Here is a 14,451-nt window from a genome sequence, read left to right as displayed (position 1 = left end):
AAAAATAAAATTGCATGGATGGTCCTTGTGGCTTGTAAGAAAACACACGAATAGTTCAAACTTGATTTTTTTAACATTTTTAGTCCTTTACTTTATACTTTCTTCACGGATAGCCCAATTTGCTCACATACGTTATATTGATTCCGTTAATTCAGGCATGTGCCAGGCACACAAGGGTATTTTTGTCATATTATACAAGTTTGAACTATCCATGCACTTTTGTACATTAACTTCATCTTCATTTCTTCATCTTCATCCTATCTTCTCCTTCTGCATTTGTTTTTATTTTTTTATACATACACAACACGGATAAATCAATAAATTTTTTGCTTCCATAAATCGTTAAAACCCACTTCAAAACCAGAGGTTAAGCGCAAATAAAGATGCTCAATTATAAATTAATAAGAAACAACAACGAAATCAGTTCCATTCCATTAGCAATCAAACAAAAATTCATAATATGGGAAAGAAACAAAACTAAAAGAAACTATATCGAATGCAAAAACGAGTCATTTATATAACCTAATTAAAACTTGCCCTAGAATTCCTCTTCTTTAGCTGCCTTTTTCTCAAATCAATTTTTTCCAGTTGTTTACATCTCTCTCATTCTCACATACACATAACCCAAAATGTCATCTGCTTCTTGATACAAATATATAAATTTTAGCCGTCGCCGCCTACGTTTCCACGTCGCTACCACCGACACCATTTCTACTTCCATCACCACCATCGATGAGGCAACAGTAGCAGCAGCACCGTCATGAATTTTTAGGTGTTTTTACATTTTTTTCATCTTTTATTTTCCATCAAAATACCTTAATGTTTTTAGATTCTAAGAGTAGAGTTTTGAGTGACAATTTTTAGGTGATGAAAAGGATGAGAAATTAGTGGTTGTGTTGGATAAGTTTATTCGTGCTTCTTCATTATCAATTCAAACTCACCTTCACCGACTGTCTTTTACAGCCACCAGCATCGACTGCTACTGTTAGTGGTTTTTGATTTACGAATTTCAAAGCTTTCCCTCACTCTATTCTTTTTCTTCTTAGCATCACTCTGAACGATTTTAGCATCACTCTGAACGATGGTGGAAGTTGATGTTGAAGATGTGTATGTTGCAAAAGAAGCTAATAATTTATTTGCAATTAATATGTCGTTTAATTTTAGAATGTATGTGATTTTAAAATTAGATCTGGAATGTATATATGTCATGATTTGGTTTTAGAATGTTGATTTTAGGGTTTGAAATGAACTAGTTCTGATTTGGATAAAAAGATGGGAGTGAGTGGACTATTACGATTTTACCCTCATGAGCCAAGCACAGACATGACTTAATGGACAAAAATAACGTTTGTGAGTAAATTGGACTATTCCTTAAAAAAGTGTAAAGTTAAGGACTAAAAATATTTAAAAAAGCAAGTTTAGACTATTCTTGTATTGTTTTGCAAAATACAAGGACCATATGTGTAATTTTGTTATAAATAAAAGCAAATTAGGGTTTCAGTTTGAACTATATCATTTCATCTGCTGCAACTCTTGGTTGTTCATCTCGCATCGTACAAAATGGTACTCGATATTAAATCTCACTTTTAATTAATCTTAATTTGGTGTATGTTCCTTTTCATCTACTAATAAAGTAAAATGTTTCTTATATTAACTTTGATAAATGCTTATATCAAAACTTGTATAATGATTTGGATTTTGAAAAATCAATATAATTTGGTGCTATGCTAATATTAGTGAAGTGTGTCTACTTAATTTGTATAAACCTTATCTGTTGAGCGATGACGTTACAATTTTTATTGATATAATGTCACATTTTTCCTTCTTATGTTAGCTGATCTAAATCTAAATTGCAATTCATGAGTGGTGTGAATCTATTGTAATTAAGATTTTTTTTTTTTTTTTTTTTTGTATCATTTATATGTTAGATGTTATTTTATAATTATGTTTCTAAGTACTAATTATATTATAACCTGAATTATTATAGACAAAGAGGACAAAGAAGGCTGGTATTGTTGGCAAGTATGGTAAGTATATTTTTGCAAGTTATTGATTTTTCTTTGGTTGTATTAGTGGCTGCTGCAAGTCTTTAAGTTTGTCTGTTTTCATGATTGTCTTTAAACAAGTGCTATTTGTTTGGGTTCTAAGCCGAAAACTGTTAAACTGTTATTGTTATTATTTTGTATATAATCGAATTTTATGATATAGTTTTGTATTTGGCTATAGCCCTTTTTTTTTCTCATCCTCAACAAGTGAAAAATTCGATCTTTACATACGGTAAAGAATGCTTATAAAGAATAAATTGTGGTGATTAAAGAATGCTTCTAATGCGCCTTTGCTGCCACACATATAATACATCTATTTATTTGCTAAAATTATACAAAAAGCATCAAATTTCATAGACTTGTACAGGGCTTCGCTTGTTTAGTTATCACTTTATTTTCGATTTTGTTTAGGTACACGTTATGGTGCTAGTCTTCGAAAGCAAATAAAGAAAATGGAGGTCTCCCAACACAGTAAATATTTCTGCGAGTTTTGTGGGAAGGTATACTTTATCTATCACCGGTTTAATCCCTTTGCGAACATATTGTGTTTTTTAATCTATCACCTGTTTATATTTCTAATTACCGAAAACTTGAAATTTTTTCGCAGTATGCAGTGAAGCGAAAGGCTGTCGGAATTTGGGGCTGCAAGGACTGTGGCAAGGTCAAAGCAGGCGGTGCATACACGCTAAAGTAATGGTTCCTTCTAACCCTAATTAAGCTTATGATTTGTAGATCCAACACAATAGATGTGACAAGATGGGTGGGTCGGGTCTTTCTGGAGTTTTAAACCCTTTGAGCCTTTGAGTAGTTTTAAACCCTTTGAGCCGGTCTTTCTGGAGCTAATGTTTGAACTCTTTAGGATAAAAACAATCCAAATTAACCGATTGATTCATAATGGGTCGAAATAGCCCACCTTTAACATTCAATTTTTTGAGTGCTGATATGATCTGTTTTTGTAACAGTACTGCTAGTGCTGTGACTGTGAGAAGCACAATTCGAAGGCTAAGGGAGCAAACTGAGAGTTAAATGACATATTTGGAGTTGTACCTTGGCGATAAAGTTGATTTTCTACTTTTATTTTCAATTTTGATTGTTTAATAGCTGAAATCTTAATGATATATCAGTGTTAGAGAATCTTGTCGCACACATTCTACCAAATGCTATTTTAATTTCTCCCCAGTGCATTTCTTAAATTTAGCATCATGAAGATATTAACTTATGTTTATTTTAACTTTTTCATCAATTCTCTTTTTATCTTTTTTATTCAAGGAACTCTATCTATATCTATATCTTCTATATATTGTATCTATATCTATATGATGATATATAATACTTCAATCAATCCAATCTCTATTCCCTGTTTTTTACCGAGATAATTTGCGTTCGATTATTGTTGATTTATTATACATGTTTTCTAATGTTAGTATTCTTGTATTTTTACTCTGATGTATACTTGAAATTGAGACCGTCTAATGATTATTTTTGTAATTGTAATCTTGATATGGATACCCTAAGACAGTATATTTTATGGGAACTTTAACACCAATCACTCGTTCATAAAATAAATAACTGAAGCCATAACACTAATCACTGTCAACACAAATCAATAAGATTAATGTATGTATATTTTATTGCTAAGATGATCATTAAGCTTTCATAATTCTGTTCCCTTCTTTGATATGCACCTTTGGTTGTTTAACCACTTGATAGGTTACTTGAAAATTTTAACAAAAGATACAAAGTGGCTTAACTTATTACAAATAATGCTACAACATGATTGCCACAATATGAAAGTGAGATTGTTGTATTTGAAATTTCTTAATTGTTTTGGCGACCACAACAACAGAATGTATTGTGATAATGAAACCGAAATGCAAACAGTTGGCCCTTATTTGCTCCATCAAACTTGCAGTCAGCTACTCCTACCGTTCGTTTCTTTGTATTCCCACCGAAAAAAACAGTTAGACATTTTTGTGTACCACGAGACACCCAAAATCTAAACTGCCTATGGTTAAGATGTTTGGGTGGGTTTATCGATTTCCAGTCTGCATATGCCAAATCTTCCAAAGACGTTAATGACTTAAGGCTGACTTTTCCATGCTTGTCGACAGTTAAGTAGTTTTCTCCTCCTGAACATTTATCCATGTAGTTACTGAACCTGTTTAACACAGACTAATTCATTCATCAAATAACAAAAATAGTAATTGTGTCATTGGTCCTTAATATTTTCCGAAAGTTTAAAGCATGGACCTAAAGTCCTTTTTTGACGTGGATGATCCTATTATTTTGTAATGTTGCGTAGTTGGTCCCTGAATGTAATAGACATATTTCCCCATCGTTAGTGTGCATCGCGTGAGATGCACACGAGGGCTTTTTAGTTATTTTACGTATATAATAGACGTAATTTCCCCATCTTAGTGTGCATCATTATTTCCCCATCATTAATGACTAAAAAGACCATTTGTGCATCTCACATGATGCACACTAATGATGGGGAAATAACGTATGTTACATTCAGGGACCAACGACGCAACAATTTCAAACATTAGGGTCATCAGCGTCATAAAAATACCTTAGGTCTATCCATGAAATTTTGGGCAAACATTAAGGACCCAATGACATAACTTTTTCAAGATAAAAAATACAAATTACAGTAATATGCTGTTGTGATAGAATGATGTTTTTACCTATGATAGCCAGAAGCCGAGCCAGATGTTGACTGCCATCCAAAATAAGCATTATACTCTGCAGACAAACCACCCACAATATTCGGTACAGAGTAAACTCCTCTGTCGCTTGCATTCACAAAATCAGACTGCAACGCACCAGCAATGAGAGTGTCGTCAAACGCAGTCATATGTGGGTAAGATTCACTAGGTGGACATGTTTTTGTGTTGTGATCACATGTAGTGCACTGGCTACACAATTTCTTGCTTTCTAATAATCTTGGTTTGACTGTGTTCGCTCCCACATTCGTCGTTAAAACTAACAGCACTAGTGCTAACAGATTGATCAGAACTATGTTCCCGCAGAACACAATATTTCTATCCATATGCTAATACAATATATCAAACCAGTTAACGAGTCACAATCTTATATCAAAATCTTATATCAGCACATTTTCATTCGGCAAACAATACCAAAAGCTAAGATCTTCGTGATATTCGCAAATCCTAACGATTAATAATTGTTTCTTTGTATCTGTTGTATGGTTTCTGTTTTTTGGCTTTTCATTCCTTGTAAGTATCCCCAAATACTCCAAAGCTCAAGACATAATTAATACTATCAAACAACTTTTTTACAATAAACATTTATGTGAATATTCATTGTTACAAATAAAACTAAAGAGCACAAACAGATTATGCAAGCTAATTGTATATATATGTACAATTGAACACATAAGACAAACAAATGGAAACAAATTTATATGAAACAAGGTTTTAGACCCCACCAGTGACACAAGAGAAGAGTTTATGGCTTCTAAACCGAACAAGTTGCTTTTGATGTTCTTGATTCTTCGCAGACTTGCTTCTTTTAGTTGAGACTAACCGTACGTCTTTTTTATTTTCTTGTTGTGGGTAGACGAAATTGTATCCTTCGGGGTAAAAGTCTTCGATTTTGTAGTTTCGATCACGATATCGCTTAGTGGTCATACTTCTTTTGATGCCCTTGTACACCATAGGAATTAGTCCCTCCATGATCAATCAATCAGAAAAATAGTCTAACTCTTGCCTTGCTGGTTTTCAGTTTTCACTAATAATATTAGACCCAAATGATCAATCTGATGATATATTGTTGATTAATAATTTGGATAATTATCTTAGTTATTAATATTAATATTCTATGATGTATGATTAGCTTATTTGACTTGAATATACACGCAAAGTTGGTGAATTGGTTTAAGGGACATGGTTTCCATTAGGTACCTGGTTAGATGGAGTTTCATTTTAATATTATTTTTGAACAAAGTCTAAACCAATCCAATATAAGAAAAGTCTATGAAGTGATGACATGTATTTGAATAATAATTAGTAGTAATATATAATATATAATATTTAAAATGGGTTAGATATTGTGCTATTTTCTTTCTTTTATCTTATCTTTACAATTACAACTACCTCCATCTGGAAAAGTCTGAATTTTAAAAGGACTTAGGTACCAAAACATATGGACATTATGATAATTGTGATTTACTAAACTACTTGGAAGTACACATGTATCACCTAACAAGTAATCACATTGGATCGTTTTAAAAACTTCAAAATTAAATTAAGAGTTATTGATAAAAAAAAACATATAAACTAATGTCACATAGCCTTGGTGTGAATGAATGCATATAAGCTAATCCTCTTCACTATCTCCACCTTCAATCATATAAAGTCCCTCAATATCTCTCAGTTCCTGCAGTTGCATTCAGAAATTTAATTAGGCAAAATCAGTTTTAATTGGTTACAGTTACTAAATATAATTAATACAATGAAAAAACTAAGTAATACCTTTTCCTCAGCAACATTCATCCTCATTTTTGGTTGAAAAACATGCGTATTCTGTCTCTCTAGTTCAGCAACCTTGGCAAAGTATAAACGACAGATTCAACTTAGTTCAATCAATGCACATATGATGCACACAAATCAAATCGCTGTACGTGTATTTTTTTTTTTTTTTTTTTTTACGGCAAGCATATAAATAAAGGACCTTGAAATAACAAGGAAAACAATTACAACCCATATTACAATCCAGTTTAATTAATTGAATCTGTTTTATTGGTTTACTTTCTATTCCAAACTTGTGTATAGGTAATTAAATCTAAGTTGTCTAATTGCTAAATTGGACTAAAGAATGTACAATATCTAACATGCTGTAGCAAGCAAAAGAGTTGGTGTAATACATATATAGATTGAATGTACTTTACGCTTTTATTCGATTAGGTTACTTTGCATTTTGTTCAAATAAGTCGCAAAGTATAGTAAACTTCTCATGTAAAAAATCTAAGCCAGGTTGCAAAAGTAGTAAGAGGAGACGAGTTGATTGGGACCAAGGACTGACTAGTCAGTTGAGTCGGTGACTAGTCGGATGTTGACCAACGTTTACCGTAGGGCACAAAGTTTAATTTTAAAACATATAAGATTTGACCTGACTTTGACCAACCTTGACTTTGAACCACTTTGAGCGTCTCACACCGACTCACCTCGACCAACTCAAACCAGACCGACTTTAAGTCTAAGAGGACACCCCGACCCTGTGCTTTCTTTGGAAACCCACCAGACCCAACTCGAAAGAGTCGGATGCCGGAAAATTACCTCCACCGGGACCTCACATATGTGACAGGAGCAATCATCATTCGTCTGCTACAAGATGTAAATTCTTGCCTCGAGTGGGGATTAAACTTGTGCCTGTTATAAGTCCAAGCTTCCACATGGTGGGTCCCAACTTCAAAGGTACCGGGTACCACTGAGCTATTGCTACATTGGTACTAGCTTTTTAAGGATTTCTCGGAAAAAACGAACCTTATCACTGCCCGCAAAGCTCGGTCTCTCACAGTTAACATAAGGAGATACAAGGCTTTTCACAAACAGATGAGCGCCAACGTGTTCATGAGAAGTTGACAAACATGTTTTGTCATCACAATAGAAACTCATCCTCTTCATGTAAGGCGAACTAAAATCATACATTTTCAAATAGTGTACCACATCATACTTTATCGCCCATACATTTCGTAACAGTTCCCACGACCGCTTAACATTATAATTTCTCATTATCCATATATCACGAAGACACGATATGCATAGGCGGTCTTCCACCATCCCCAATGTACTAAACGATTCCAAAACATATCTTGAGTCATGATCAGGTTGAGGGACAATATTAAATTTCTCTTGAGATAAATGAAAAGAAAGGATTACTCCTTTCTTCTTGGTATGATTAAAAGAATGGAATAGTACTCCCTTCTTATTAGTATGATCAATTACGAACCAATGAATCACCCAGTTTAATAAGATACCCGGCTTGTTGTCAATGAACTCATAGTTGACTAGTAGGTCAATAAATTTCCAAGTATTCGATTTCAACGAGAAGACATGAATATATGTCCCACAATCATCTATTTTTGTCCCCATAACAATCTTGTAATCATCAGTGGACGAATCATAGCCAAAACTCAAACATACCCCGCACATGAAATTAATCTTTTCAATTAGTACGGGGGCGTTCAACACTTCTCTAACCTCTCTCATGCATGGATTGCTAATCAAGATAATTAGTGGACGATTATCTAAATATATAGGTGTGACGCATACGAGCCCGTTCGAAGAACCAACAACTATCCACATATTGCATCTATAGCAAGGCATCAACTCATTCGGCATTCGTAGTTTCAAGAATGTTGGACTAGCTGTAAGGATATTAGGACCCAAAACAACGCAAGTGATTCAACAAGATCACTCGCCGATAGTAATTCTACAAGATTACTAACCCACTTAATGAACGAAAGATTATAAATGCAAGAAATGTAAATCGACACAAGAGATAACGTGGTTATATGCAATCGTTGTGATTGCTTTAGTCCACGGACCAACTAGAGAATGTATTTACTGAATATTTGTGGTGTGTTTACAATGAGTTACAAAAGGGTCTATTTATAGAATGGTTTAAGGAGTAAGCTAAAAACAATTCCTTGAAGCTTCATGTGAGTTTCCTGACAGCTTCATGGAAGCTACATGTGAGTTTCATGACAGCTTCGTGGAAGCTACATGTGAATTTCCTCACAACTTCGTGGAGGCTACATGTTAGTTTCCTAACAACTTCGTGGAAGCTTCGTATGAGTTTCCTGGAATCTTCCCTCTAATTGTTTAAAGTTCTCCATATCTCCAACAATCTCCCACTTGGAGACTTTGAACAAACCCAACCTTCGTCAACCCAAAATATCAACGATCTAACCAAGAACGTTAAACCTCCTGTTGGACGGTGGTATAATAATACCACATGTTTTAGGTGGCTCAATTCTCATTCAAGAATGTCATGCCATGGAAGTCAAATAAAAGAAGCCAAGTACTATTGAAGTGAAGACTTGTATTTAAAACATGTCTAAATGAAATGTCTGCATGCATGGAAAGTCACTTATTCTCACTTGCATGTTCTCATGGGTGTTCTTCAACTATAAAAAGGGAATGCATGCAGCTGAATACTCATCCCATTCTTCACATCCAATCTCATATCTAAAAACACATACTTGAAAGAGTTTACTAATAACTCTTGTGAAGAGTATTGTAGAAAATAGAGAGGGTATAGAATTGTTAAATAAAATTCTATACGAGTGAGTTACGAGAGAAGTGTTATAATCTAGTGAGTGGTCCAAATACTTTGTTAGTATTTTTCGGAGCCTAGATTAGAGTGATACATTGTAACCTCGGGTTTGCCATATTTGCTAGTAAAATTCATCTCTGCTTCCACCCGTGGACTAGGCCTCATGCCGAACCACGTAAATCCTTGTGTCTTTATTTATTGCTTAATTGTTCTATTAATTTCTCGGGTCTTGAAACTGCGCTAAATCACAAAAAACTGGTATCAGAGCTATAGCTGTGATTAAATATACAAGATGACGATAATAAGGTCCGACGTAGAGAAATTTAATGGCCAGAACGATTTTGGTCTTTGGCGAATGAAGATGCGGGCTCTACTGAGCCAACAAGGTTATTTGTTAGCTTTGAAAGGGAGAGAACATCTACCCGAAAAGTTGACAGATGAAGAGAAGGATGAACTTCTGGAAAAGGCACACGGCATGATTATTCTAAATCTTGCCGATTGTGTGCTTAGAGAAGTTGCGGCAGAAACCACACCGGCTGGACTTTGGAAACAGCTAGAAACTCTATATATGACTAAGAGTCTCACAAACCGGTTGTATATGAAACAACAGTTGTATACTCTTCGGATGAAAGAAGGTTCACTAAATGATCACATCGATGAGTTCAATAAAATAATTTTGGACTTGAATAATATTGGTGTGAAAATTGATGATGAAGATCAATCATTAATTTTCTTATGTTCCTTGCCAAAATCGTACGAGCATTTGGTTACAACTCTACTATATAGTAGAAAAACTATTTCCATGGAGGATGTCAAATCTACCTTGAACTCTAGCGAGTTAAGGAAGAAATCCTCAGCGGATTATCTGGAAGAAAGTGCAGAAGGTTTGGTGGCAAGAGGAAGACGTAACGATAGAGCATCAAGTAGTAACAACAAAGGTCGTTCTAGATCGAAACCAAGATCTAGAAAGATCAAGTGTTACAATTGTCACAAGGAAGGTCACATGCGTAGAGACTGTCCAGACTTAAAAGGAAAAAGAGATACTTGGAATGCAGCGGGAGCCGATAAAGTTATCGCGGTTGCAGAAAATGATTCTGATGGTGCAAATGTTCTTAGTGTTACCGATGGCCTCTCAAATAATGAGTGGATTCTTGACTCGGGTTGTTCTTATCATATGTGTCCTATTAGGGACTGGTTTACTACCTATCAACAAATAAATGGTGGTAAAGTCCTTATGGGAAACGATGTAGCTTGTAAGGTTGTTGGCATAGGAACGATCCAAATCAAGATGTATGATGGCACGGTGAGGACGTTGACAGATGTCAGGCATGTTCCAGAATTGAAGAAGAATCTTATTTCCTTGGGTACGCTGGACTCCATCGGCTGCGAGTATCGAGCCCGAGGTGGAGTACTAAAAGTCTCTAGAGGTGCACTTGTCGTGATGAAAGGTGAAAGGTGTAACGGCCTTTACCTGTTAAAAGGTAGCACGGTTACTGGTGCGTCTGGAGTTTCTTCATCGGCTAAAGATGTAGATACCACCAAGTTATGGCACATGCGCCTTGGGCACATGAGCGAGAGAGGAATGATGGAGCTTAGTAAACGAGGTTTGCTGTGCGGTCAGAATATCGGAAAATTGGAATTCTGCGAGCATTGTGTATTCGGAAAACAGAGCCGAATAAAGTTTGGCACAGCCGTTCACAGGACGAAAGGTACTTTGGATTATATCCATTCAGATCTTTGGGGTCCATCTCCTGTTCCTTCAAAAGGTGGTGCGAGATACATGTTAACCTTTATTGATGACTATTCGAGAAGAGTATGGGTTTATATCCTTAAACGTAAGGATGAAGTCTTTGTCAATTTCAAGCAATGGAAGATGATGATAGAGAAGCAGACTGGAAAGTTCATTAAGCGCTTGAGAACTGACAATGGACTGGAATTCTGCAAAGGCGAATTCAATGAGTTCTACAAGAACGAAGGCATTGTGAGACACCACACAGTGCGGTTTACACCACAACAGAATGGCGTTGCAGAACGGATGAATAGAACGCTCCTTGAGCGAGCGAGGTGTATGCTCTCAAATGCAAAATTACCAAATATATTTTGGGCTGAAGCTATCAACACAGCTTGTTATTTGGTAAATCGGTCTCCATCAACGGCAATTGATTGTCAAACTCCTTTGGAGAAATGGTCAGGTTCCCCTGCAAGTTACAGTGATTTGAAGATATTTGGTTGTCCTGTTTATGCTCACGTGAAAGATGGTAAACTTGAGCCGAGGGCCAAAAGATGCATATTTCTAGGGTATGCAGATGGGGTGAAGGGTTATAGATTGTGGTGCCCTGATGGTAAATCATCTCGATTTCTTATCAGTAGGGATGTGACATTTGATGAGTCTGCTATGTTGAAAAACACAGAGGAGGAACAAGTAGTTGCTGGAAAAGATCGTGAAGTTGAAGAGCAGGTGGAGCAAGAAATAGAAGTTCCACAAGGTGTAGTACAAGATACTCCTGTCGAGCCCGTTGTAGAAGACGTACATGACTCTGGTGTTGATCAAATGACACCAGAAGATCAGTCAGATGAGCAACATGATCTACAGAATTATAATCTAGCAAGAGATAGAGAACGATGAGCAATAAAACCACCACAACGGTTTGGGCATGCAGATTTGGTAGCTTATGCCCTGAGTATGGCAGAAGATATAGAGGTCCAAGAACCTGCTACATATCGTGAAGCTATAAGTGGCCCAGAATCTGCAAAGTGGTCTGTAGCTATGAATGAAGAGATGGAGTCTCTTTATAAGAATCATACGTGGGAGCTGGTGAAACCGCCAAAAGGTCAGAAGATTGTTGGATGCAAATGGATCTTCAAAAAGAAGGATGGAATTCTGGGTGTAGAAGATGAAAGGTTCAAAGCACGCCTTGTAGCAAAAGGCTTTACTCAGAGAGAGGGAGTTGACTTTAATGAAGTTTTCTCACCGGTCGTAAAGCATACATCTATTCGCGTGTTACTTGCCATGGTTGCTTTACTTGATATGGAGCTGCAGCAACTAGATGTCAAGACAGCATTCTTACATGGTGAGTTGGAGGAACGGATCTTTATGCGCCAGTCAGAGGGATTTGTGGTCAAAGGAAAGGAAGATTATGCTTGTTTGTTGAAAAAGTCATTATATGGCTTGAAGCAGTCACCTCGACAATGGTATAAGCGGTTTGACGTATTCATGACTAGTAAATGTTACTCGCGGAGTGATTATGATAGTTGTGTATATCACAAGAAGCTTCCAGATGGCTCGTACGTTTATTTGCTATTATATGTGGATGATATGTTGATTGCTTCGAAAAACATGTCTGAGATCGATCAGTTAAAATCTCAACTCAAAAGTGAGTTTGAGATGAAAGATTTGGGTGCAGCTAAGAAGATATTGGGAATGGAGATTATCAGAGATAGGCGTGAAGGAAAATTGTATTTGTCACAAAAGAAATATATTGAGAAGGTTCTTCAGCGTTTTGGGATGGATAACTCCAAACCGGTTAGTACTCCACTTGCTGCACATTTCAAACTTTCATCGGCGTTGTCACCTGAAACTGAGGAGGAGGTGGAGCATATGTCACATGTTCCATATGCTAGTGCTGTGGGTAGCATCATGTATGCTATGGTATGTACTAGACCGAATATTGCGCATGCAGTAAGCGTGGTGAGTAGATATATGGATTGTCCAGGGAAAGCTCATTGGAAAGCAGTGCAATGGATTCTTCGGTACCTCAGAGGGACAACAGATATTAGCTTAGTATTTGATAATGGTGGTAATACTAATGTTACCGGATACGTTGATTCAGACTATGCTGGTGATTTGGATCGGAGAAGGTCTCAGACTGGGTATGTTTTTACTCTCGGAAAATGTGCTATTAGTTGGAAAGCAACATTACAATCGACTGTTGCTTTGTCGACAACTGAAGCAGAATACATGGCTCTGACTGAGGGTGTGAAAGAAGCAAAGTGGCTGAGGGGTTTGGTTGGTGATCTGGGTTTGCAACTGGACGAAACTGTGGTGCATTGTGATAGCCAGAGTGCCATACATTTGACTAAAAACCAAGTGTATCATGAGAGAACCAAACACATTGATGTACGGTATCACTTTATTCGTAAAGTCGTATCTGAAGGAGTTATAATGGTCAAGAAGATTGGTACGGCAGATACTCCGGCAGATATGTTGACTAAGCCCGTTACTACAAACAAGTTCGAACATTGTTTGGACTTGGTGGGCGTTCGAAGAAAGTGATGAGCCCGAGAGGGCTGACAGGAAGCAGAGATTGATAACAGATAGCAAATGAATGGAATGTTCGCCAAGGTAGAGATTTGTTGGACGGTGGTATAATAATACCACATGTTTTAGGTGGCTCAATTCTCATTCAAGAATGTCATGCCATGGAAGTCAAATAAAAGAAGCCAAGTACTATTGAAGTGAAGACTTGTATTTAAAACATGTCTAAATGAAATGTCTGCATGCATGGAAAGTCACTTATTCTCACTTGCATGTTCTCATGGGTGTTCTTCAACTATAAAAAGGGAATGCATGCAGCTGAATACTCATCCCATTCTTCACATCCAATCTCATATCTAAAAACACATACTTGAAAGAGTTTACTAATAACTCTTGTGAAGAGTATTGTAGAAAATAGAGAGGGTATAGAATTGTTAAATAAAATTCTATACGAGTGAGTTACGAGAGAAGTGTTATAATCTAGTGAGTGGTCCAAATACTTTGTTAGTATTTTTCGGAGCCTAGATTAGAGTGATACATTGTAACCTCGGGTTTGCCATATTTGCTAGTAAAATTCATCTCTGCTTCCGCCCGTGGACTAGGCCTCACGCCGAACCACGTAAATCCTTGTGTCTTTATTTATTGCTTAATTGTTCTATTAATTTCTCGGGTCTTGAAACTGCGCTAAATCACAACACCACCATTATACCGCCAAACTCCATTTGGGACACGCACACTCAACACATACTTCGGATGAGCAGACTTTTGATACAAGGTCTTCAACACTACTTGTTAGAATTGAAACATTAACTCTCTAATTCTCTAGTTGGGGTCTTCTCTCATCAATTC

General features: G+C 36.4%; 2 protein-coding genes across 2 annotated transcripts; one reads left to right on the top strand and one right to left on the bottom strand.

Annotated features, from left to right (window-relative positions):
- Nucleotides 1-1,527: 1,527 nt before the first annotated feature.
- LOC139855465 (large ribosomal subunit protein eL43) lies at nucleotides 1,528-3,309 on the top strand. Its single transcript, XM_071844692.1, has 5 exons — nucleotides 1,528-1,563; nucleotides 1,988-2,027; nucleotides 2,457-2,545; nucleotides 2,653-2,735; nucleotides 3,008-3,309. Exons 1-5 carry the CDS (start codon nucleotides 1,561-1,563, stop codon nucleotides 3,069-3,071), a joined length of 279 nt encoding a protein of 92 aa, XP_071700793.1. The 5' UTR covers nucleotides 1,528-1,560; the 3' UTR covers nucleotides 3,072-3,309.
- A 484-nt stretch (nucleotides 3,310-3,793) lies between these two features.
- On the bottom strand, nucleotides 3,794-5,978 carry LOC139856028 (uncharacterized). The gene is made up of 2 exons (XM_071845265.1): nucleotides 4,733-5,978; nucleotides 3,794-4,203 (listed from the first exon to the last, which is right to left on the bottom strand). The coding sequence occupies exons 1-2, from the start codon at nucleotides 5,095-5,097 to the stop codon at nucleotides 3,864-3,866; spliced, it is 705 nt and encodes a 234-aa protein (XP_071701366.1). The 5' UTR covers nucleotides 5,098-5,978; the 3' UTR covers nucleotides 3,794-3,863.
- Between the last annotated feature and the right edge of the window lie 8,473 nt (nucleotides 5,979-14,451).

This window comes from Rutidosis leptorrhynchoides, chromosome 6 (assembly GCF_046630445.1).
Source record: "Rutidosis leptorrhynchoides isolate AG116_Rl617_1_P2 chromosome 6, CSIRO_AGI_Rlap_v1, whole genome shotgun sequence".
In the NCBI taxonomy this organism is placed as follows: Eukaryota; Viridiplantae; Streptophyta; class Magnoliopsida; order Asterales; family Asteraceae; genus Rutidosis; species Rutidosis leptorrhynchoides.
This window is presented reverse-complemented; position numbering and strand designations above follow the sequence as displayed.